General features: G+C 39.3%; 1 protein-coding gene across 1 annotated transcript in view; it reads right to left on the bottom strand.

Annotated features, from left to right (window-relative positions):
• The window catches only part of NEB (nebulin), a 143,446-nt gene that overhangs the window by 82,945 nt on the left and 35,286 nt on the right, over positions 1 to 25,215 (bottom strand). Inside the window, exons 26-53 of the mRNA XM_075152645.1 lie at positions 24,317 to 24,628; positions 22,882 to 23,088; positions 22,521 to 22,625; positions 21,359 to 21,466; positions 20,135 to 20,446; positions 18,441 to 18,647; positions 17,597 to 17,701; positions 17,326 to 17,433; positions 16,621 to 16,932; positions 15,659 to 15,865; positions 14,082 to 14,186; positions 13,153 to 13,260; positions 11,336 to 11,647; positions 10,985 to 11,191; positions 10,407 to 10,511; positions 9,405 to 9,512; positions 8,378 to 8,689; positions 7,976 to 8,179; positions 7,390 to 7,494; positions 6,474 to 6,581; positions 5,782 to 6,093; positions 4,871 to 5,074; positions 4,417 to 4,521; positions 4,216 to 4,323; positions 2,703 to 3,014; positions 1,789 to 1,992; positions 1,334 to 1,438; positions 1,133 to 1,240 (exon numbers count right to left, since the gene is read on the bottom strand). Coding sequence (XP_075008746.1) covers positions 1,133 to 1,240; positions 1,334 to 1,438; positions 1,789 to 1,992; positions 2,703 to 3,014; positions 4,216 to 4,323; positions 4,417 to 4,521; positions 4,871 to 5,074; positions 5,782 to 6,093; positions 6,474 to 6,581; positions 7,390 to 7,494; positions 7,976 to 8,179; positions 8,378 to 8,689; positions 9,405 to 9,512; positions 10,407 to 10,511; positions 10,985 to 11,191; positions 11,336 to 11,647; positions 13,153 to 13,260; positions 14,082 to 14,186; positions 15,659 to 15,865; positions 16,621 to 16,932; positions 17,326 to 17,433; positions 17,597 to 17,701; positions 18,441 to 18,647; positions 20,135 to 20,446; positions 21,359 to 21,466; positions 22,521 to 22,625; positions 22,882 to 23,088; positions 24,317 to 24,628 — 5,115 coding nt within the window. The remainder of the gene's footprint in view (positions 1 to 1,132; positions 1,241 to 1,333; positions 1,439 to 1,788; positions 1,993 to 2,702; positions 3,015 to 4,215; positions 4,324 to 4,416; positions 4,522 to 4,870; positions 5,075 to 5,781; positions 6,094 to 6,473; positions 6,582 to 7,389; positions 7,495 to 7,975; positions 8,180 to 8,377; positions 8,690 to 9,404; positions 9,513 to 10,406; positions 10,512 to 10,984; positions 11,192 to 11,335; positions 11,648 to 13,152; positions 13,261 to 14,081; positions 14,187 to 15,658; positions 15,866 to 16,620; positions 16,933 to 17,325; positions 17,434 to 17,596; positions 17,702 to 18,440; positions 18,648 to 20,134; positions 20,447 to 21,358; positions 21,467 to 22,520; positions 22,626 to 22,881; positions 23,089 to 24,316; positions 24,629 to 25,215) is intronic.

The following is a 25,215-nucleotide window of genomic DNA, read 5'->3' as shown; positions in this document are numbered from 1 at the left end:
CGCCTGTGAACAAGCACTTTGCTAATGGAGCCTGGCAAGATCAACACGTGAAGAGGCGTCTAAGCACAACATACCCCTGCTGTGTCCTACACTTCCGTCCCACCCCACGCCTACACTGGCCCACAGGAGGCACATGGAGGCCCAGACGGCAACTCCAACCAAGCCAGCTCAGGAGCCAGGAGTGATGCATGCCAGCAGGCAGGGTCTCCACACGACCTAAACGTCCCCACGGAGAGGCCAGCTCAGCACCTGGGATGCAAAACTTGGGGAAAAACACCAGACTGCTCCAGCAGGCAACCTGGGCCTCATCCTGCACAGTCCTGACTGCACTCACCCACACAGCCCACAGCGGCTGACTCACTCCACTGCACCAGGCTCTCCTGCACGGTGCTCAGGAGTCTTATTCTCCCAGCCACGTGCGTGTCCTCAGCTGCAGACCCACAGCCACTAAGCTTGGGAAGTGACAAGGGGCAACACGACACTTTTTCCCTTGCCCCCTACTGAAATGTCAAGTTAGACTGAGGAGAGATTGAACCCGTCTCCTTGCAGTAAGGGAACAAACCTGAACTACAGAATCTCACATAGGAGAGTAAATTCAGCTCCTGCAGAGCTAAGCCCTGAAAAGATACTCTGGGGCACAGTAATGACTGGCCTACAGTGACTGGACATGCACCCAGTCCAGACGGAAACGATAAACGCCCCGGTCGTAACACAAAACTTGGTTTGGGTTTCCTGTCCTAATGCCCAGCTCAGCTGTGTACCTGCAACATCAGGGGAGTGCAGACTGGCAGAGCGGAGGGCAGCCACCACCTCAAAAGTCCAGTCTGTTGCACGAGGAGATGCTGCCACAAGCCCAGCAGGGACGCTGCTTTGGATTATGTCCATCACCCAGCTCCCACAATTACTCTCTCCACCATCTACAAATTACCTTGCAACACCGCACACCCATAACATGCAGTGACAGCTACAGGCAGACCCTCCAGAACCAACACGTTTACAGACGAGCTGAATGGTAGGGACAGGTAAGAGCTGGGTCGCCTCCATCCAGCTAACGTTGCAGACCCTGGGCTTTAACTGCAAACACCTGGAAACTGCCCGGTAGGGTGTGCCGCCAAGGCTCCTGGGTACTCACATCACTTGCAATATCTCTGGAAGCTTTGGCAGACTTGATAGGAATGGCATCGGCCCGCATGTCGTAGCCCTTTTTCTTCTCCTCCTCCATCGCAAGCTTGTACAGTTTCTGAAACAAAAAAACGCATTCTCCTCAAACAACATTTCTACCCAGGCCACCACTGTCCAGGGACGGACACTGAACCCCGGCTCAAACACCCACCTCACTGAAGTTCACTTTGTTCTGCTGGGCTAGCAAAATATCAGGTGTATCCGGCATAATGTGAACGCTGGTTTTATCCTTCTCCCAGGCTGACGTGTACGAGCGCTGAAAAAATGAGTGCAACATGAAATAAGATCATGCAAGCACAGGGCAACAAACTCAAACAGCAAACTAGCTCAGCGAACTGAAGCAAGCAGCCTCTACTTTGCACCGACTCAGGAATGCCTCTTCTTGTCCCAAAACTTTAGAACGCTTCACTCTTTTCTTTTCCACACTGCACCCTATCACTGCTCCAACCACACAAAATAGAATTTGATCTAAACTAAGGAACACAAATCCCTGATGCAAGAGGATGCAACATCTCCCTTGCAAAACCCCGGCCCTGGAAGCAGAGAGCCCAACGTCCTGGGAAATGCACTCATTTCCTCCAGGTTGCAAACACAAGGAAATCTCACTTGGTTCATAATTTCAGAGTTGTGCTTTGCCAGAACCATAGGCATCGAGTCAGGAATGCTCGTGAATTTGATGGTGTCCGGGTGTTGCCGATACTTCTTGTCACTCAGGATGAGGCTCGCCCTCTTATTCTTCTCATCGTCCAGCGAACCACTTGGGGACCAGCCAATGCCCCTCAGCCACAGAAGGTCGGACTTGTACACATTCTGAAAGGACAGGCAAGGACACAAAGCACCTCAGCAACCGCCTTGCTCCGTGCAACCACTCCTCCTACCTGAGGAGCAGGCAAGCTCTGCCTACCAAAACACATTCCCCTGCCTCAACCCACCAGCCACCACAAAAGGGACTCCCGTTAAGCTCAGCTCCCTACAACCTCGCTCCCCATGCCTACAACAGCACAAGCAGGTGCCAAGCAATCCACAAAGCCTTCCCACCACAATCTCCTGCACAAAAGCAGATGGGAAAGACTTTCCAGGGAAGACTTCCCAGGAAAGACCTGCCCCGTTTAGCAATCTCCAGCTGGCAGAGGCATGGGAGGAGCCTTATACCTCATCACCTAACGCTCTTCATACCATTCACCACTGCACGCATAGCTTGCCTTTGCCCACTGTCGGTCCTCCAAAAGAAAGTATTTGACTCCTTTGCCCTTCCCCTGCCATACAGAACTCCAGCCATCTGCAGCAACCCCCGCCCCCGCAAAACGCTCAAGGCAAGACAGGACTCTTCTGTGACCCCACACAAATTTCATCTCTGCCCATCACGACGTCAGCTCTCAGCAAGATAGTACGGCCACAACACAGTCTCGGTCTCCCCGAAACAGCCTAGCCTTATGCTCCCCACCCGGACCTTCTCCAACAAAGGAACAGAACACAAGAGAGACTTCTGGTTTTCACACAGCCAGCAAAGAATAACTTACATCACTCTGAAGGTCGTACACTTTCCTGGCTTGTACTACATCGTTCTGGTCCGGCAGACAGGTCCACCGATGCAGAGGGTGCTTGTAATCAATGTCGCTCACCAACTCCTGACATTTCTTGGCCAACACAATGCCCAGCATGTCCACTGGGCTACTGAAGTGTGTCTTTGTCTTCTCAAAGGCTTTCTTGTACTCCCTGTCACTCTGGATCTTGGCTACGTGCATCGACCACATCATCTTCGGGTCATCCTCTATGTTACGGGCCCCTATGTGGTGGCCAAGCTGCTTGCGATAGCCTTCTTTATACTTGTACTGCAGGGGTAAAGAAGCTCAGTAAGTTTCTGACCAGCAGTTCGCCCTTCTGACACTATTCTATAGCAGCGCCTGTGAACAAGCACTTTGCTAATGGAGCCTGGCAAGATCAACACGTGAAGAGGCGTCTAAGCACAACATACCCCTGCTGTGTCCTACACTTCCGTCCCACCCCACGCCTACACTGGCCCACAGGAGGCACATGGAGGCCCAGACGGCAACTCCAACCAAGCCAGCTCAGGAGCCAGGAGTGATGCATGCCAGCAGGCAGGGTCTCCACACGACCTAAACGTCCCCACGGAGAGGCCAGCTCAGCACCTGGGATGCAAAACTTGGGGAAAAACACCAGACTGCTCCAGCAGGCAACCTGGGCCTCATCCTGCACAGTCCTGACTGCACTCACCCACACAGCCCACAGCGGCTGACTCACTCCACTGCACCAGGCTCTCCTGCACAGTGCTCAGGAGTCTTATTCTCCCAGCCACGTGCGTGTCCTCAGCTGCAGACCCACAGCCACTAAGCTTGGGAAGTGACAAGGGGCAACACGACACTTTTTCCCTTGCCCCCTACTGAAATGTCAAGTTAGACTGAGGAGAGATTGAACCCGTCTCCTTGCAGTAAGGGAACAAACCTGAACTACAGAATCTCACATAGGAGAGTAAATTCAGCTCCTGCAGAGCTAAGCCCTGAAAAGATACTCTGGGGCACAGTAATGACTGGCCTACAGTGACTGGACATGCACCCAGTCCAGACAGAAACGATAAATGCCCCGGTCGTAACACAAAACTTGGTTTGGGTTTCCTGCCCTAATGCCCAGCTCAGCTGTGTACCTGCAACATCAGGGGAGTGCAGACTGGCAGTGCGGAGGGCAGCCACCACCTCTAAAGTCCAGTCTGTTGCATGAGGAGATGCTGCCATAAGCCCAGCAGGGACGCTGCTTTGGATTATGTCCATCACCCAGCTCCCACAATTACTCTCTCCACCGTCTACAAATTACCTTGCAACACCGCACACCCATAACATGCAGTGACAGCTACAGGCAGACCCTCCAGAACCAACACGTTTACAGACGAGCTGAATGGTAGGGACAGGTAAGAGCTGGGTCGCCTCCATCCGGCTAACGTTGCAGACCCTGGGCTTTAACTGCAAACACCTGGAAACTGCCCGGTAGGGTGTGCCGCCAAGGCTCCTGGGTACTCACATCACTTGCAATATCTCTGGAAGCTTTGGCAGACTTGATAGGTATGGCATCGGCCCGCATGTCGTAGCCCTTTTTCTTCTCCTCCTCCATCGCAAGCTTGTACAGTTTCTGAAACAAAAAAATGCATTCTCCTCAAACAACATTTCTACCCAGGCCACCACTGTCCAGGGACGGACACTGAACCCCGGCTCAAACACCCACCTCACTGAAGTTCACTTTGTTCTGCTGGGCTAGCAAAATATCAGGTGTATCCGGCATAATGTGAACGCTGGTTTTATCCTTCTCCCAGGCTGACGTGTACGAGCGCTGAAAAAATGAGTGCAACATGAAATAAGATCATGCAAGCACAGGGCAACAAACTCAAACAGCAAACTAGCTCAACGAACTGAAGCAAGCAGCCTCTACTTTGCACCGACTCAGGAATGCCTCTTCTTGTCCCAAAACTTTCTAATGCTTCACTCTTTCTTTTCCACACTGCACCCAATCACTGCTCCAACCACACAAAATAGAATTTGATCTAAACCAAGGAACACAAATCCCTGATGCAAGAGGACGCAACATCTCCCTTGCAAAACCCCGGCCCTGGAAGCAGAGAGCCCAACGTCCTGGGAAATGCACTCATTTCCTCCAGGTTGCAAACACAAGGAAATCTCACTTGGTTCATAATTTCAGAGTTGTGCTTTGCCAGAACCATAGGCATCGAGTCAGGAATGCTCGTGAATTTGATGGTGTCCGGGTGTTGCCGATACTTCTTGTCACTCAGGATGAGGCTCGCCCTCTTATTCTTCTCATCGTCCAGCGAACCACTTGGGGACCAGCCAATGCCCCTCAGCCACAGAAGGTCGGACTTGTACACATTCTGAAAGGACAGGCAAGGACACAAAGCACCTCAGCAACCGCCTTGCTCCGTGCAACCACTCCTCCTACCTGAGGAGCAGGCAAGCTCTGCCTACCAAAACACATTCCCCTGCCTCAACCCACCAGCCACCACAAAAGGGACTCCCGTTAAGCTCAGCTCCCTACAACCTCGCTCCCCATGCCTACAACAGCACAAGCAGGTGCCAAGCAATCCACAAAGCCTTCCCACCACAATCTCCTGCACAAAAGCAGATGGGAAAGACTTTCCAGGGAAGACTTCCCAGGAAAGACCTGCCCCGTTTGGCAATCTCCAGCTGGCAGAGGCATGGGAGGAGCCTTATACCTCATCACCTAACGCTCTTCATACCATTCACCACTGCACGCATAGCTTGCCTTTGCCCACTGTCGGTCCTCCAAAAGAAAGTATTTGACTCCTTTGCCCTTCCCCTGCCATACAGAACTCCAGCCACCTGCAGCAACCACCCCTCCAAAATGCTCAAGGCAAAACAGGACTCTTCTGTGACCCCACACAAATTTCATCTCTGCCCATCACGACGTCAGCTCTCAGCAAGATAGTACGGCCACAACACAGTCTCGGTCTCCCCGAAACAGCCTAGCCTTATGCTCCCCACCCGGACCTTCTCCAACAAAGGAACAGAACACAAGAGAGACTTCTGGTTTTCACACAGCCAGCAAAGAATAACTTACATCACTCTGAAGGTCGTACACTTTCTTGGCTTGTACTACATCGTTCTGGTCTGGCAGACAGGTCCACCGATGCAGAGGGTGCTTGTAATCAATGTCGCTCACCAACTCCTGACATTTCTTGGCCAACACGATGCCCAGCATGTCCACTGGGCTACTGAAGTGTGTCTTTGACTTCTCAAAGGCTTTCTTGTACTCCCTGTCACTCTGGATCTTGGCTACGTGCATCGACCACATCATCTTCGGGTCATCCTCTATGTTACGGGCCCCTATGTGGTGGCCAAGCTGCTTTCGGTACGCAGTTTTGTATTGGTACTAATTGAATGCAGAAACAACAATTATCACCTCTATTTCAAGCTGTAATTTAAATTTCTCTATTGTTAACGTAGCATTTAAAACTTTCGTATATAATATTTTTTTTTTTTGGCGTATTTTTCTAACATTTTTCGTGTTTTTATTGCATGTCCAGAAGATATTAACTGATTTTTTTATAGTTATATACTCTCTTGTGGTAAATTATTGTATTGAATTTAATTAACTTTACACCATTAAGAATTTTACAACGTCTGGAGAGGGCAGCAATATAAAACTGTTTAAAATTGGAGACCTCTCCTCCTTTTAAATAAAAAACATCTTTATCCAAAAGTGTGTACCAGCTCTATGCCCCACTATTATTTTCATTCGGTAAGACTTACTTCACTAGCTATGTCTCTGGATGCCTTTGCTGACTTGAGGGGTATAGCATCAGGAGGAAGATCATAGCCTTTCCTCTTCAGCTCTTCATATCCTAACTTGTAATGTTTCTGTTGGAGAAGGATTCAAAATAATTATTGCAAATAAAGCTCTCCAGAGAGTTTTTCAATGCTACAACTTTCCACCCCTTATTATTGAAAATAAAGTATAAGATTCCAAACACAGTTTCATTCATCAAATTAAATTCCACAGCTTGCTTTTAATAATGTGTATTTTGTAACTGATGATATAAAATATTTAAAAATTACTACCTGTATGTTTTCTGATTAACTCATTTGAGATCAAAATTTTCTTTTACTTAAGATATTAATCTGAATGATTCATAGAGTCTTCCACAGAGGTGAATAATACAACCCCATGATTCTGTACACCCAATTTCAATTACAACTATTTTTATCGTCTTGAGTTCTTATGATAGAGCTGCTAACATTTCTTTACCTTTGCATGTAGTCTATATTTGTTCCATTATAAGCAGGAATTTGATGTAAATTACATAATCCTATGTAATTCTAAAAAGGCAATTCAATATAATCAGACATTTTAACAAGAATGATAGGCTTACCAAAAAGAACAGAACACATATCTACAATGTTACTATGACCAGTAGGGATGAAAGAGAAAACTGCTAACTTGTGTTGAATATTTTCTTTGTATTTTTTATATTCTAGCAACTCTGCTTACACTTTATATTTTAGCAATTCTACTCGGGCTTCCCAGTGCATAACAATTTCTACAGGAAAAGATCACAGGTGTGCTTACAGCTGTTAGAATTGCAGAATTACTCTACTGTATTTTAAACTAAAGCCACAATGGGTAATTCCAAATTCCATAAAAGAAACATTGTAGAGACACACTTACGTCACTTGTGTTAATTAAGTTTGATTTAGCCAGCAAAATTTCAGGAGTATCAGGCATGATGTGAACCTGAGTCTTGTCCTTGTCCCAAGCTTCTTTATACAGTATCTGAAAAGAGACACAAACAAAAATACCTTGTCTGATAAAAGGCTCACATGCATAGCACTAAATTCAGTTTACCTTTTCTCTACAATAGCAAAGCAAAGATGTACTATGCAAGCATGAGCGATGTAAACAATGCAAGATATTAAAATCAAATAATACAATGACTTCTTACTGAAATACCACCTTTTTTTCTTCTTTACATCCATGAAATGTCAAGGAAACAGCATTATGACAATACTTTTACATACTACGTAGTAAAGGGTCTTATTTGCAGTTATTACTGAATAAGTTATACAGCACTAAAGACCTTAATCTTCTGAACAAAGCGTAGTACTTCTTGACAACTGAGCAATAAGGCACTGATCATAAATGTCTGATATTTGTATATTTTAAGCATATGTTCTGATATGGAGATCTTCTTAACAAATGTATACTAATGTATTCATTTATTGAATCACATGTTCTGCCTCTAGAGGCAACTTACATCACTTCTATTTTTGGCATTAGATTTTGCTAAAACGATATCCATGGCATCTGGGATACTTGTGAACTTAATAGTATCTGGGTGCTGCCGGTACTTCTTTTCACTCAGTATTTCAGAAGCTTTCTTGTTCTTTTCAGATTCCAAAGATCCCAAAGGACTCCATCCAAGGCCTCTGAGCCATTGTAGATCTGACTTATACAGATTCTGTTAAGGAAAAAAATCAAAACCATAGCAGATTATTTCCCTGTTCATTTATTAAACCATATTAAATATGGTATGTATATGTATTTTAGCTTCAATCTGATCTATACTGACATCAAAATAGAGTTATTAAAAGATACTTTTCAATAAGCAGTAAATATCTTACAAAAAATAAATTAATTAAATCCAGAGGAAGCTTACATCACTCTGTAGTTCGTAGACCCTCTTTGCCTGGATGACGTCATTCTGGTCTGGCAGACAAGTCCAGCGGTGTAGCATCCGTTTGTAGTCTATATCACTAACCAGTTCCTGACATTTCTTAGCCAGAAGGAAGCCTAACATATCCACGGGCATATTAAACTTTGTCTTCCATTTTTCAAAATCTTTCTTGTACTCCCTCTCACTCTGCATCTTAGCTACTTGCATAGACCACAACATCTTAGGATCATCCTGTAAGCTGCGGAATCCAATGTGATGTCCCTGCTGCTTGCGGTAACCTTCTTTGTACTTGTACTAAAATTATAAAGGTTGCATTATTGAAATTACAGTACGAAAGAGACAATGGTGAAATATATAAGCAAAATATCAATATATTCACTTAGATTGATGTTTCTCATTACCAATGAAATGAGCAACTTGTTAAGGCACCTCATGTAAAGGTTTAGTAGCCCTTTGATTAATGTGCATCACCTGGTGTCAGTGAATGTTCTCCCTGGGAACGAATAGAGCCCCTGGAGAGGAAGAGTGCATGGCTATAAGAATGGTCTCCTGTGCTATCTGATTCATATAGTCATACTGTTCAGAACTCCCAAAGGCTGACACACCGAAATATTTTGATGAATAAAATAATCAGCGATACATGTGTCACCACATCTATTTCACAGGTGCAAAGAGGATTTCTCAGTAGAGGCACTGGGATCAACTAATTGGACCAAATTTGCTGCTGCTCTGAAAATGTAATATCTAAAAGAGCAGACAACTCCTAACTTCGTATGACTAGCCACTTCATGGGTGGACCACAATCTTTGGAATTGTCAAGATACCAGAGCAACCCTTCTTAAATTGTCTTCTTCACTGACAAGAACAGATCAGGAGAGAGTTTTGTCAGCAATTTTGCTTTTTACTCCAAGCCACACCTTAACAGAGGTGTATCTGGATCTAGTGTGACTCTATAGGTTATAGCAAGTAGATAAAGTGCATGTCATATTGAATTGGAAATGTTGCTTACGTCACTTGCAATGTCCCTTGAGGCTTTGGCAGCTTTCACCGAAATGGCTTCAGGTGTGAGGTCATATCCTTTCTTTATCATTTCCTCCCAGCCAAGCTTGTATAATTTCTAATATTGAAAACAATATTAATTAAAAAGTCTTAGTAATACGTATATCACCTTCTATTTAGATATGCTAATGATCCATATTACCAAATTCTGGTCACCTCACAGGCTTCAGTTACGAGAGAAGGGCTACTAGAATGGGAACTGAGAAATGGGAAAGCAAGGAACACAGGTCTTCCAAGTCTTAGGCTAGTGATTAAATAGTTTTTCTTTACTGCAACAGCTTCCTACTATAGCTTATCTTGGGGATTTGAAACATATGTGGGGAATTTGAAATATATACATCTGGGATAACTGAAAACTCTTCAATAGGCTTAACAAAATTTTAATTAATAAGGCTGTAATGTAGCCATTTAATAGTCAATTCAGTTTGTGCACTATTGATTTTAAGTACCAGCACTTGCAAGTCAAAGATTTGCCTCTGAGCAATCACGCAAAGCAAAACCTAAGTATTTTATACTGGCACAATTGTCACTTTCTAATATTTGAAAGCTGACAGAAAAGTTAGAATCACGGCATGTATTTCTTTTCCGACATGCTAAGTTAAAAATATATATAATGAACTTGTAATTTTATAGTAAGGAATTTTTAACATGATTGATTTCTATGCTAAGCATAGAGTACAGACTATGCATATCTAGATTTCAAAAATAGGACTTATATTTTCCATACATTATAACGTAATTTAGGCTGTTACTTCGCTAGCCTGAAGATGGTACTTATTGCTACTCTGAAAATATTTCTCACATAAAAATTCTTGCCTCTGTTCTAAATCCCCCTTTCTGTTTCTTCTAATTTACACAAATTAATTACTTATTTTGAAATGGGAGGCACCTTAAAATTTGAAGAAAGTAGATATTAATTTAAAATGTAATAGGAAGTATTAAAAAACTCTACCTGACTGTAGTTCGCCTTGTTCTGTTTTGCCTGTAGAATATCTGGTGTATCTGGCATCACATGAACCTGAATCTTATCCTTTTCCCAAGCTTGAGTATAAGCATGCTATTGAAAAAAGTAACATCATATGTGTTAATATAAATGACAAAGGATGGCTTTCACCTTTCCATTTGCACACTTTGGATATGGATGGGTAAAAAGACGAAGGTGCTGACTTAGATTTATTTTATTATGTAATGACCTAATCCAGAATCAGCTGAATTAGGATCCAGTCTTGTTTCTAATGAAGTCCAACTATCAAGATTTTCAGGGCCAGTAATTTCTATACAAGAATGAGAACAATAGAGGTTGGAGAGGTAGCAATGAGAAAAATGAGAAAAGATTTACTTAACCAATGCTATTTATCAGTAACTGAGTGTTTCATTAAGAAAAAAAAATGAAAAAAGAGGAACCTGAAAGTGACAGTTGTTTTTCCCAGGGAAACACTGCTACATAAAGGCGGTAACAGAGACTTATAGACTGTTTATTGAAATGGATTATATGTGAATGTCTGCGTAATTTTCCCCATAAATACTCACTTTGTTCATTATATTTGCATTCTGCTTTGCAAGGACCATGTCCATGGCATCATTTTGTTTTGTAAAGGGGAACATGCTGGGATGCTGGCGGTATTTCTGATCACTTGCAATTTCTGTGGCTTTCTTAGATTTCTCCACATCCAGAGAACCAGCAGGACTCCAACCGATACCCTTGAACCACTCATTGTAATCCTGCTTGTACTCATTCTGCCAAACAGAACACAAAAAGAAAGTTTACAATTTATAAATGGCTCATACAAAATAATTCTGTTGTTTCCAAAACACAGCCATAATGAAAAAACAGGGAAAAAAGTCACAGCTGTGAATGACAGAAAGAAAACAGAAACTTACGTCACTTTGTATCTGGTTCATGTTTCTGTAGAGTTCTAAACTCATTGCATCTGGTAGAAGCATATACTGGTGAATCAGTCGTTTGTAGTTAGTGTTGGTTACACGATCTTGTGCCTCCTTAGCTGCCACGATGCTGAGTGTATCAGAAGGTGTTTGGTAATGTGTCTTGCTCGTCTCATAAGCTTTCTTGTATTCACGATCAGACTGCATCTTAGCCACTTGCATATAATGGACAAGTTTGGGATCATCCTGAAGGCTGCGGAAGCCTACAAGTTTTCCCTTGTCTTGTTCATAACCTAATTTGTATTTATACTGTAAAGAGAACAGAGAGAGAGCCTTTAATTCTACTTCACTTACTTAATAAGCAATATCTATGTTGTAAGGGAAAAAACCCCAAAACTTAGATTAAAATAAGATTTTTACATTGTTAAGAAAACATCACAAAGCGTATAAAGGTGGTGGCTTTGTCCACCTACTCTTAGGGTGCACTCTAAAGAAAAACAGATGTCTAGCATCCCTTTTAAAATCAGTATATTTAGAACATTTTCACAATAAATGAAATTTCCTTAAAATAGTTTATTCTGTTCCTGCATAAGGTTCAATGTAACCTGGGGTTCAATTGCTTTCTAATCTCATTATAAATGACACAATGAAAATATGAAACATACTGACAGAAAGCAAAAGGCAAAGGAACACATAAGAACTGGTTTGCTGAAGACAGTTCTTTGGAAAAAGTGCACTTTTTATTCTTTTCACACTATAGTTTAGAGATACCCATATTAGCTCTAAGGTGAGCTATCCCCTAACCCCTAGGACCAGGGTACATTAACCCACACAGTTCTCTGTTGCTATTGCTATCCTGCTTCCAATATTTGGCTTAGGTAACTATTTTCGTGGTAGTCTGCACCATACTCAGAATACTTGAGTTCATATCTAAAGACTAACCATAAAATCAAAGATCTAATCATCACTTCCATTAGGTTCACTTGTTCAAATGATTAAAAAATTCAAGACACTTCCCAAGACCTTTTGCATTTGTTTGTTTAATAAAATCAACCGTTCAAATTCTTAATCCCTTCCTCGATCTCTAATAAACCCTGGTCAATGAACTACACAGACCAAGTATCAATTCCTTTTTCCTTCGCTGCTTACTGCTTGGAGAGAACTCAGAATGGAAGTATCTCCCCCTCAGACTTAGAGCAGTGGCAGATCAAATTGACTTTGCAGTGGCTGCAACATTTCCTATGTTGTCAAAAAAAATGGTGGGCTAAATAACATGTCCTTAGGCCCTAACTTCATCCCTCTCAGGCTGGATTTGCCCCTGCCACAGGGGCAAATCCTCACTGATAGACAAAGGATTCCAGAACGGTCCTGATTCCAGAAGCTTGTATTCTCTGCATGAAGAAATTTAATGGGACTTTCACCAAAGAAATAGAGATAACTGTACTAGAGGAATAAAAATAATTTAAGTCTGTATCTGTTCTTTTCAAATATTTCTAAGAATCACCTCTGAACATTCTGTCTAAACTACAAATATACAACATATATTTATAAAGTATCCAAGCACCAACACACCGAGGAATGAACTGCCTTATTTTTTTTCTGAGTCCCTCATACATCTCCTTACCTTTCTAATAAAGAAATTCTTCTTCAATCCTGTTAGAAAATGTATTAGAATATATATTGAATATGTCAGAAGTATTTACAAGCAAGAGAATAAAGAGACGTTATATAATTGGCATACAAAATTGAATTGTGTCAAGAAATGAATGTTATACAATATCTGAAATGGATCATTTTTTCTTTCAAGAACTTACATCACTAGCAATATCCCTAGAAGCTTTGGCAGCTTTAATAGGGATAGCATCAGCTCTGAGATCATACCCTTTCTTCCTAGATTCTTCAAATGAAAGTCTGTACATTTTCTGTGAAAAGAAAGAAGAGAAACACCCTTTAAAAAAGCAAAACACACCACACTTACTTAAATAAAACTATTCATTTTATATGATAACTTGAAACACGGACTATTCATTTAACACTACTTGAACAGTTGTTTAAGGCACTCAGGCACACAGAGAGATGAATACTGCTTCAAAATTAACTGCAATCCTAGTATTCATACATTAATGCAGCTGGACCACACTATAATTAATAACAATAACCTATAACAAAAGAGCAAGAAATTGCATTTGCTTCCCACACGCAGAAATATTGATGAAAAGTTACATCTATAAGGATGTCAGCTTTTAAAAAAAATGTCATAAATATGTCTATTTCTATTAAAGATGTGCATAATTACAAACAATACTTTATTTCGCATATGCAGATTTAACAACCAGCTACTGAAAAACTGTTTATAATATCATCTGTTACCAAAAGAATAGGTTCAATCTGCAAGAAAGAATTTTGAATCTAGTACAAAACTTTGTGCATGGGGAAATAAAATAATAAATACAGTGACAAACATGGATAGTACTCAAACTCTACTATTTTGTTAGTAACTATTATATTTTAATGACCTATATGAACACTTTATAATCTGACTATAAATACTACATTTTTTTCTTGGCAACTTCTGATATTTAATTTTGGGGAAGGAAGCAGGGAAAAGGAAAATTAATAGCTTTTTGTGAAATTACTACAGGTTAGCGAAGTGGGAATTAGGGAGACACTTGTATGCTGTCATCTCACTTATTCCTAATAAAAAAAATAAGAGCAATGTCTCAGTTTTACAAACGGTACTCACATCACTTAAATTAAATGCGTTAGCTTTTGCTAAAGCAATCTGTGGAATATCTGGTGTGATGTGAACTTTCTTTTTGTCTTCTTCCCATGCTTGTTTGTACTTGTGCTGGAAGGATAGAAAAAAAGAGATGTCAACGTAACCAAAAAATTAAATAAAAAAATTTAAAAGAATATTTCCTATTTGAAATATAAACTTTCTTTACAATGATGCAATTACTAACATGGTAGGAACATTTGTCTTTTTATTTTAGCACTTAAAAGCAGTGTGAATCAGGAATAGCTCTTATGAAGTTAACAGCAGAAAACAATAGGTTTCAAAATGTATGGGGTCTGGCTGGGATGGAGTTAACCCTCTTCATAGCAGCTCAAACAGTGCTGTGTCTTAGATTTGTGATTAAAACAATGCTGATAACAGACTAATGTTTTAGCTGTTGCTGAACAGTGTTTGCATAGTATCAAGGCCTTCTCTGTTTCTCTCTGCCCCCGCAGTGAATAGACTGGGGGGTGTGCAAGAGGTTGGGAAGGGACATAACCAGGCAGATGAACTCAACTAACCAAAGATATACTCCATGCCATATAACGTCATGCTCAGCAAATAAAAAGGGAGAGGAGGGGGTTTAGGGAGGTTAGACATCTTTTGCTCGGGAACTGGCTGGGCGTCAGTCTACCCGTGGGAGGTGGTTAGTGACTGCTTTTGCATCACTTGTTTTGTTTTGTTTTCTTTCTCTCTTCTTCCACTTCTCCTTTGCTTATTAAACATTTTTTATCTTGACGCACAAGTTTTCTTGCTTTTACTCTGCCTTTCCTCCTCCCCCATCCCATCAGGTGGGAGGGGAGGAAGTGAGCGAGTGGCTGTGTGTGCTTAGCCACCCACCGGGGTTAACCCACAACTAAAAGCCAAGTCAGAAGGTATAAAAAAAAAATTGTTAGAAGTGGAAGACTGTTAGTTTATCTCCTGGAAAATAAGTATCAGTTCAGAGAGGTAATAGAGCTTTACTTAGAGGAAATAGAGCTAAGGAAAGTGCACATAAGATTCTGATGGTCCCTGCAACTACAATGCATATGAACTCTAGACATTTCTAAAGAACACCAGTGGATTACATCAGTTCAGCAGGAGAATGAGAAAATAAATATCTCATTATAAAAGCACTCACATCATGCAGCAATTTCATATTAATGTAACAGGCATCGGATGAAACATTTAAAAGTCTAAATGCTATTTCTGAAAGGGATCACTCCAGTATTTTTAGCCCCTAGATTTAAACTGCTGTAAGTCCATAATCAATTACCTTGGGTAAACTTTATTAATAAAATGTGACGCCCAGGTCTGTCTTTATACGTATTTCTTAGAAAAATGCTTTGCTAAAATGCTTTGCTTTTGCTTTGCTGGTTATGCTTTGCTTTCAAGTATATCAAAGGTCTATTAAGATGAAATTCAATTACAGTCAAGCATATTCATTAGCTGCCAAAATTGACGATGTCCAAAGCTATGCACACAACAAGATTGACTATTACACCAGGTATAGTTTGTTTCTTACTTCTGCAAACTTAAATGAATTTTGATGAACACTTTCTTACCTCATCCATGATTTTAGCATTATTTAAAGCTAAGACCATGTTCATGGAATCCATAGGAACAGAATACTTTAACTTGTCTGGATGCTGGCGATACTTCTTTTCGCTAACGATTTCCATCGCTTTTTTGTTCTTCTCAGCTTCCAGGGAGCCCAGTGGCATCCATCCAACACCCTTCATACTTTCATCATATTCTGCTCTATATTGATTCTGGAAACAGAACGAAAAGAAAATAATCAGATGCATGAGAAAGTCTGTAAATCATGCCACACCTTTCTGTGTTTCATGAATATTAGATTTTGAATGCACTTACTCTAAAAAGAGGCAAACAGGATCAAGATGCATTCAAGGTTTATTTAGAAACATATTTGTTACAGTGGTGTCTATTTTATTACTCTGCCTTTTATACAGCATCCAGATCCTCCTTATGATGTATATAGATTGCTTACATGAGGTTACATGCTAAGGCCCTCTTGAAGAAGAGGATTATGTTGAACCACTATACTGAGAAAAAAAGGGCCTCTTCTCCAGAGGTTAAACATCCCAGAAAATCTGAAAACATAGCTACTTAGCTGGTTTCCCCTTCTTCTGAAAAGGTATCTTTTTGGAAGTACAAGATAAAACTACTAATGAAAAGTGAAGCTTTTCCTGTCTCGGCCTGCACACATGTATTGCTCCTGAAGAGCATGATGGGACATGTAAGCAGTAAATATCCATTTTAGTTTATACATAAAATTATATATTTCTGAGCCCAGATTCTTTAGCAATAGGTGTAATTTAATATTTCAGAGTCTTAGAAAAATACAGTGGCTATCATTGCTGAAAGTCTCATTTCATTTACTACATTTTAGTACATCACTGAACTAATTTCACTAAGAAAATAGTACTATTTATCTTACAGTATGCTTTCATAAACTAAGCATCATTGTATTTGTAATGCAAAGGTTGAAGAATCTCTCACTTACATCACTTTGTATCTGCATCATGTTTTTGGCTAATTCAAGACTCATAGAATCAGGCAAGACATTGTAGGTATGGATCAAGTTTTTGTAGTTTGCATTTGTAGCCACTTCCTGTGCTTTCTTGGCTGCCACAACACTGACCATGTCAACTGGAGTATGGAAATTAGTCTTTGCCTTCTCATAATCTTTTTTGTATTCACGATCAGATTGCATCTTAGCCACCTGCATGAAGTGCACCAGCTTGGGGTCGTCTTCAAGGCTGCGGAACCCAATATGCTTTCCTTTCTCTTTTTCGTAGGCTAGTTTGTATTTATACTGACAGCAGGAAAGAGAAAGAACAGCAAGATCTTAAATAAAAAAAATGCACTATTAAGCTCAATTTTATCTCTGAAAACATAGAAAATATTCGTTCTTTTTCATCACAAGATGTCAGGTTTAGTCATTTAAACATACTTGGTCTTACAATATAGCCCACTGAACACAGGCACATGAAGCTCAGCAGCTTGCTGAACAAAGAGCAAAAAAGCACAATTCAGTGTTATCCCACTGGAGAGCAAGCACTGCAACGGTTTATCCCATCAAGCACATAATTGAAACCTAGACAACTCAAGATGCTTGAAAAAACACATTTGCACATAACAGAGCACTTTGAAAACTTTCTTTCTGTCTTTGTAGCTGCTCTGAGTACTATCACGCAATCAAACTTACATCACTTGCAATGTCCCTGGAGGCTTTGGCTGCTTTTATTGGAAGAGCATCTGGCTGCATGTCATAACCTTTCTTCTTCTCTTCTTCCCATCCAGCTTTGTAAAGTTTCTAATTTAAAATGTAAAAGAGAACATGTACTCTATTATAAAGGCAGAACTACCGAAGTACCCTACATCTGAATTTAAATATTTTCGAAAAAGACATAAAAATTACACCAATTTTTGATCTACGCAACAGACACTGAATGCCCACTGTGCGCACGGTAACTCACATTACTCATTGTGATCTGGTTCACTCTAGACTGCAGAATTTCTGGAGTATCTGGCATAACATGAATGCTGGTCTTTTCTTTGTTCCATTTATCAGTGTAGAGCCTCTGCAATTACAAAGTAATATTTAGCATTGAAAAGGCATTGCACTCATAAAATAAGAGCTTGCTTTTGTTTTGCTCATTTGCAATAAATGATATTTTACAGTACAGTAAAGCTCCATAAGCACTACAAATAATCTTCACAAATATAACTGCCGAGTGGCAATATTATACTCCTCCTCTTTCTTCAGTACTTTATTTGAGATATTTGCAAAGTATGTTTTGATAACTAATAAATACTGAAACTGAAAATTTTCAGTCTGCATTCTTCCCTGCCTTTATGCAAAGCGTAAGGTTTTTTTCACACACCCTCTTTCCATGGCAAACATGGAATAAGGATCAGTGGTGTCCCAGATAACTAGGGACAAATTTAAAGAACTCCACTTTTCAAGGAAACTTACAAAACTGACAGAATTTCAGGGTTTTTTTCAGCTCACTGATTATGAATACTACTTTCTGCAGAAAAAGAGCAAAGGTTACCAAAGCACTATAAATCTGAAGAAGACATCTTTAATCACATACAGAAAAAAGAAATCTTTAATCTTTATAAACAGAAAATGAAACTCCCTTAATTACGAATATAGTCTGAGGCTTCCATCATCTCTTAGTGTCCAGTCTTAACCAAGCAAACCACTATACCCATTTGAAATTCTAATGACTTCAGCAGGAATGCACCTGCCCCACAGTTTTGCAAGACAAAGACCCAATCTCTGGCTCAGTCATGATCATCTGAACAAATTCTCACCTTATTCATGGTTTTGGCATTTTGCTTAGCTAGCACTTGTTCCATTGCATCCATTGTAATAGAATACTTCAGCTTGTCTGGGTGCTGGCGATACTTCTTTTCACTGAGAATGTCTGTAGCTTTTTTGGCCTTTTCTACATCCAGTGACTGAATTGGTATCCAGCCAACTCCTCTCAACCAGTTATTAAAGTCTGCTTTGTACACATTCTTTGAAAAATAAACAAGGAAAACCACAGTGAGACAAGGAAAATTAGAATGCCCATATACATAAAAACAGGTAAGGCCTTAAAACTTCTCCTGGTCATTCATTTTTGAAGGAAAATTTAGACAAGCCTGTTATAACTGCTATTGTTTTCCAAATTCTTAGTATAACATTAACAACTACTGATGTGTTAGGGAAAAAGAAATTTTTTTCATTAAACCAATGTGTAGAACTCACACTACAAACCAAATGCACAGACTTTAGAACAAATTTTGAGTAGTAAATATGAAAATCTGACAAAAATACAATAATTTTTTTAAATGACACTCGTTTGTTATTAGATTCAGTTTGCAGTAGAAATAATTCAGAGAAATTGTTTCAGCAATTGTTTCTGCTTAATGGCCTAGTTATGCACAAACTTGAATAGACATCATTCCTATTTAATCATACTTTATAACATGGCTTTTAGAACAGATAAAGGTACAAAAATGCTGTGAAAATAAAACCTGTTCCTGAACTGTAGTGTTAGAAGTAACAGGGAGAATATCAGAGTCTGAGAAAAAGACCACATACTTTCACAGCATGTGTATACAGGGCAATATTTGTCCTCAGGTATCACGCTTCTCTCCTTGCAAACATCCTGAGTTAGACAGCCAAGCAAGCTTAGCCAACTCAGCAAGGCTAGGTAAAAATACAATGGGGAAGCAAAAAGCTTCAGATGAAAATTTCTGTTTTTGAAAAGAATAGATCCTTTATCTGTTGGCCAATGGGAACGTGCACATTATCCTCTCCAAACAATGCTTAGAATCTGAAGAACAGTTTCAATCAGATTATTAATATTTTTGGGAATTTCAAATTTGTCAGAGAACTGTTAAATAATGCAGATTAAACTAAATACTTTCTGCATAAACAAGCAAACCCTAAAGTTACACTAGTGAAAAAAAATGGAAATATGTCACAAAACTTAATGGAAACTACAAAACTTTTTTATGAATCTTTATCATGCATGGCATATGCATCTGTTGGAGGATAAAGGCAGGAAGGAAAAGTAAACAAAATAAATAAATCTCAAAACTCTAGGTATAATACAAATATACATAATGTACATTTTTGGTAAACTTAAACAAAATATAGTCAGAATTTAGACTCTGTATATAACCTACAATCTCTGACAATACAAATAATAATCACAGTAATAACTCATTGTAATTACAAATCCAACTACAAAAATACAAGAATTAGAAAAAGATGTTCCTTTGCTGAGAATTAGCCAAATATGTAGAGATAAAAAGAAAGTTGTTATTTGCTAGGTAAGTTCCCCAGAACTTATCAGCTACACTTAATTCTGATGATCTTTGAAAAATACAGGGTTCCAGACCAGAGATTTATATGTCAATCTACTGTTAATCCAGTATTTTTTAGCCTTAAAAGGTTAATAGTGTAACATAGTCATTCTGAGAAGAAAAAAACAAGCTGGTTAATCATTACATACATCACTCTGAAGCTGCATCACATTTCTTGATAGCTCCAGATTCACAGAATCAGGCAAGAGTGTATAATTGTGAATTGGCTGTTTATAGCCAGTGTTTGTAACCGCTTCCTGGGCCTTCTTGGCAGCTGTCACGCTGAACATATCCAAAGGAGTATGATATTTGGTCTTGGTGACTTCATAATCCTTCTTGTATTCGCGATCTGATTGCATTTTGGCCACATTCATGTAATGAACAAGTTTAGGATCATCCTGCAGGCTACGATATCCAACCTGTTTGCCTTTATCTTTCTCATATGATTCCTTGTACTTGTACTAGAGACAAAGGAAAAGAAAGCCTTACCCACTTTAGAAAGAGAAAACATACTTTTGATAATTTTAATACTTTGAAACTCAGTATTTTAATAACTGCAGTTCGTTCTATAAACTTATAAATTGTTTTTCAGACAGCACAGGATTATTTAGGTCAAAAAAAGAAGAGGATTGCTGGATTTCTCAGCTTGTCTTGACCCCTGGTGTAGATCTACATCTAGATACGCAGATGCATGCCCTCCCTCACCATTGCCTCTGCCATATTATATTTTACTGCTATAGACTTCTAACTCCCAGGAACGTTCAGCTTTTAATTAAAAGCGCAGCATAATAATATATTATTGAAAAGCCCGGGACTACCCAACAACTAGATATCCCAATATTCAACTACTGGGGGGAGGCATGTTTAAGTGGGGAATGGGAGTCATTTGCAGTCTTTTCCTAAAGTTAGTGAATTTATTTCTGTGTTCCAAATCTCCTTTCATAGCTTGTGTCAGACAGCACACCAAGCTTTACTGTTGCCAATTGATGTAGCTGCCTTAAAACAGTCACATTTCTGTACAGCTCATGAATGCCAGACAGGTCTCCAGCAATTAAGAATACAGCATAGGTAAATTTTAGCAAAGGAACTTTCAAATAAGGTGATGAATGCTGGAAGTCGATACAACAAACAGCCCCAGCTCACCAGCACTCACACGCGTTACAATGCATTTCCAAAGAAACAGTTTTTTTCAGAGGTTCATGTAAACATCTGAATCCACTTGTTATTTCACAGTATCATAGAAGTTTCAATTCTCAAAGCTAAGTGTCTCTATACCATTATATGTATATAGCATATGCTCTATAGCATAATATGCTACAGAAAGCTGTAACACAGTAGATATGTGTATTCCACTTCATGTAAATTATACTTACATCACTTGCAATATTTCGAGAAGCTTTAGCAGCAATAATAGGAATGGCATCTGGTTTCAGATCATATCCTTTGGCAATGGTTTTTTTCCAATCTGCTTTGTAGTTAGCCTTATAGGGAAAAAAGCTATGAGTTTGCAATGTTACGAGTAGCAATTTTAACAAAGTTGCTTAAGTCCATATTTTTGTTATAGTTATAGGAGTCAAAAGATTCAGTTTAGTCTGTGCAATTTCAGGGAAAAATGTTAACCTGTACACAAACTACACTTATATTATGATAAATAAATCTACTATAAAGATAGGAGAATCCTTCAAGACAATCAGCTTAATTCATGTAGCTAAATCATTAACTCCATAAGCATTTTTTGAAATTTTTATGCAGAACAACTCTATCAGTGGCATTTTTGCCCTTGCTTAAGCAAACTCCTTTTTCATTTGACTGAACCTTCAGAAATTTTTTCCTGTTAGCTACAAAATCGGGCCTTGTGGTCTTAAGCGACTAAAGAAAGCAGCCTGGCTGATTTTTTGTTAGCAGTAAGCATCTGGGCAGACTCATAGTACTTCAAGGCTTTCTACAGGATGGGATGAAAGGAAATGTCAGCTTTTACCTAGTTCCTGAAGGCCTGATAATGCCACCAAAAAATTTAATATCATGAAGGCAATAAAGCTGATACTATCAGTGGAGATCTTTATGGTGTTGGATGGATGCAAGAAGTGATGGAAAGCAGGCAGACTGAATTCAGTAGCTGAATGGCAGAAAAAGGCATTACTATCTTTCCACTGGACGAGTTAATTTTCTTTGAAAGCCCAGCAGCAGGAAGCAATATATAATTGTACTGCTTGCCTGTGCAATGTTTCTTATATAGAAGTCTTCAAACCTATAGGAATTTGAATAATAAGTCATACTATTTTTTTCATTCAGTCTATCCAAGTAGTTCAGCAATAAAGCACTGAAATATGTTTATGTTCATGAGTGCTCAGACAGTTTGAAAATTTGCTTAACAAGCACAAAACTCATTGACTTCTAGAAGTAAAAGTTCAGCTGAATTCAGAGCTTGTGCATTTCTGTATTCAATATCATAGCACGAATAAATATAAGGTTTTTTCCTATTAAATAAATGACAAATAAATATATTATTGAACAAACTATTGGTTATACGCTCACATCACTCAAATTGAAGGCGTTGACCCTGGCTTGAATAAACTGAGGAACATCAGGATCCAGGGTGTATTTGTGTTTTACTTTTTCACCCTCTTGCTTATATGTTACCTGCAAGGAAAAATAAACAAATACTTGTTGACAAGTACAAGGTAGGTAATAGTGTTAACAAATAGAGACAATGCAACAATGCTTAATTCTTACTAACTAATTGCAATTTTACTATTTTTACAGTTTTTAAAATTGAAAGGTTTTTTTAGATGGAATATCAGAAAGTAACATATAAATCATAAATAAAGTAAAAAATCATAAATAAGTAAAAAAAAATAAAACCACTATATTGCATTAATAATGAAAAATTTCTTACATCACTCAGTTGCTTGGTGTTGTGCTGAGCTAAAACCATTGGTATTGAATCTGGTATACTTGTAAATTTGATGGTGTCTGGGTGCTGACGGTATTTCTTTTCATTTAATGCATCTCCAGCCTTTTTAGCTTTTTCAACATCCAGAGAACCGAGAGGACTCCATCCAATACCCTTGAACCAGCTGTTATACTCTTGTTTGTATGCATTCTGAAGGAGAGAAAGCCAACATGGACCAAGATTTTCCCACAGAACTGTAATAATTCTGTTTAAAACAATAATCACATAGTCTAGCTAGTGTGTTCTACATTAGCAGGAGATATTTATGAATTCTTGAAGGGAACAACAGATATTTTTTATGTTTCTCTGTGATTTTGTAAGGGAGAAAATGAGCTATTGTATTTTTGATTCATGATTCATTTCTTACAAACTGTAACATCACTTCAATATTTACTAACCTTCCTTTTCTTTTACCCATGTGAAAAATTTCACTAACATTCAGTTCTTAATAGCTTCTAAACTACCATATGGTGACTGTTTAACATGGTTTAATTTGTTCTGTGTTTGAGCAGACTCTATGAGACTTGGCCTTATACAAAGGTCCACAGAGCAGAGGCTCTTTTTTTGGTTTTCTTCCTATAGTTCCTCCTACAGTAAAATACGCAGAATTCACAGACTGCAAGTGAAAAATTTATCCTGGCTACAAAATATGCAGAAGGTTATCCTATATAAACATTCAGACAGGGCTAATGCACAGTCTGAATGCAAGGAGTGCATATTGTGGACACTCTTTCTTAAGACCCTTCTGTGTTCTAACTCTAAAATGAGTGGCCCTCCATAGGGACCCATACAGAGTCAAATTCCACAGTATACAAAGAGGTGCAGAGTGCAAACATGCACACCCAGTCAACCATTTAAAACTCTGTATTTGCAAGAAGGACCGAGAAGGTTCTAGGAGAGATCTCCTATGCTAGAGATCTCCAGAATATATTTCTAATAATATCAATAGTTACATTTTGTCCACTCCTTCATCCTAAATAGTTAATAATAGTCCAACTACACTATCATATCTATCCCATGTGAAGACAAAGCAAGACAACTTAAAAGAAGTCTTAAAGAATAAAACAAAATTATGTTAGTTGCAAATAAAGTTTTCTGAGAAAATGTGAAAAAAAGTTCATTTGAATTCAATATTCCAGAAGTCTGCTCTCCACTGATATGCCAACATCAAAATCCTGTTGAGTAGAACTCACCTGGAATTTAGTATTTCTAAATGTCACCATCAGCTGATAAAACTTCTAACGATTTTCCCCAAAACATAAGAAAAACAGATCATTCCCATACAGGAATGGAAATTTTCATTGAATATAAACTTGTATTTTATTTTTCACAGTGTGCAGGAAAACATCCATGAAATTGCAATCATCGAAATACTCACATCACTCTGAATTTGCATCATGTTCTTTGCAAGCTCAACATCCATGGCATCTGGCAGATAAGTGTAGTGATGGATCAGATTTTTGTAGTGGGCATTAGAAGCTACATCCTGAGACTGTTTAGCAGCCTGGATACTGTACATGTCAGGAGGTGTATGATAGTTAGTCTTGGTCTTCTCATAGTCTTTCTTGTACTCACGCTCAGACTGAATCTTTGCTACATTCATGTAGTGGACAAGCTTAGGGTCATCTTGCAGGCTTCTGAAACCAACCTGTTTTCCTTTAGCCTTTTCATATGATTCTTTATATTTATACTACAAACAGAGGAAAGAGATCAAATGTACTGTGGCATGGCTATTGATGTCCACATTAATGCAAAAGAAAAGAAAAGCTCTCACGTCTTTCATTGGAAAAAGAAGCTGCAAGCAGTTCAGAAAGATAAGCTCTCCTAAATGGCACGTCCAGTGACTGTACCTACATTAGCTTTTCTGGCTCCACCTGTACACAACAGGTTACACACACCATAGTAAGATTTATCAACATTAGTTTTTCTTGTAAGGAAGGGAAAACATGTCCTAAGTATTCATGTTTTGAAAGGTGTATGAAAAATATCAGAATAATCAAGACAATCCTTCTCAGTCATTTGAAAGCAATAGCAAACAAATGGAATATGACTGGACAGCTTCCTCTAGTTATATGAAACCACTGAACACATCCCACTTTATACAACTTGCGCTATAAGGCCTTCTGATTCATGTATAAGCCATACTCCACTGTATAACCAAAAGCACCCTTAGCACATACTATCTCATGGTCTGTAAATAGGTGCTAATATAGCGTAATTTCTGGAAATTTGTCACAGAATGATTGCAAGAACTACTGATTTCATTTCTCCTGTGAA

The sequence above is a fragment of the Calonectris borealis genome, chromosome 6 (assembly GCF_964195595.1).
Source record: "Calonectris borealis chromosome 6, bCalBor7.hap1.2, whole genome shotgun sequence".
NCBI lineage: Eukaryota > Metazoa > Chordata > Aves > Procellariiformes > Procellariidae > Calonectris > Calonectris borealis.
This window is presented reverse-complemented; position numbering and strand designations above follow the sequence as displayed.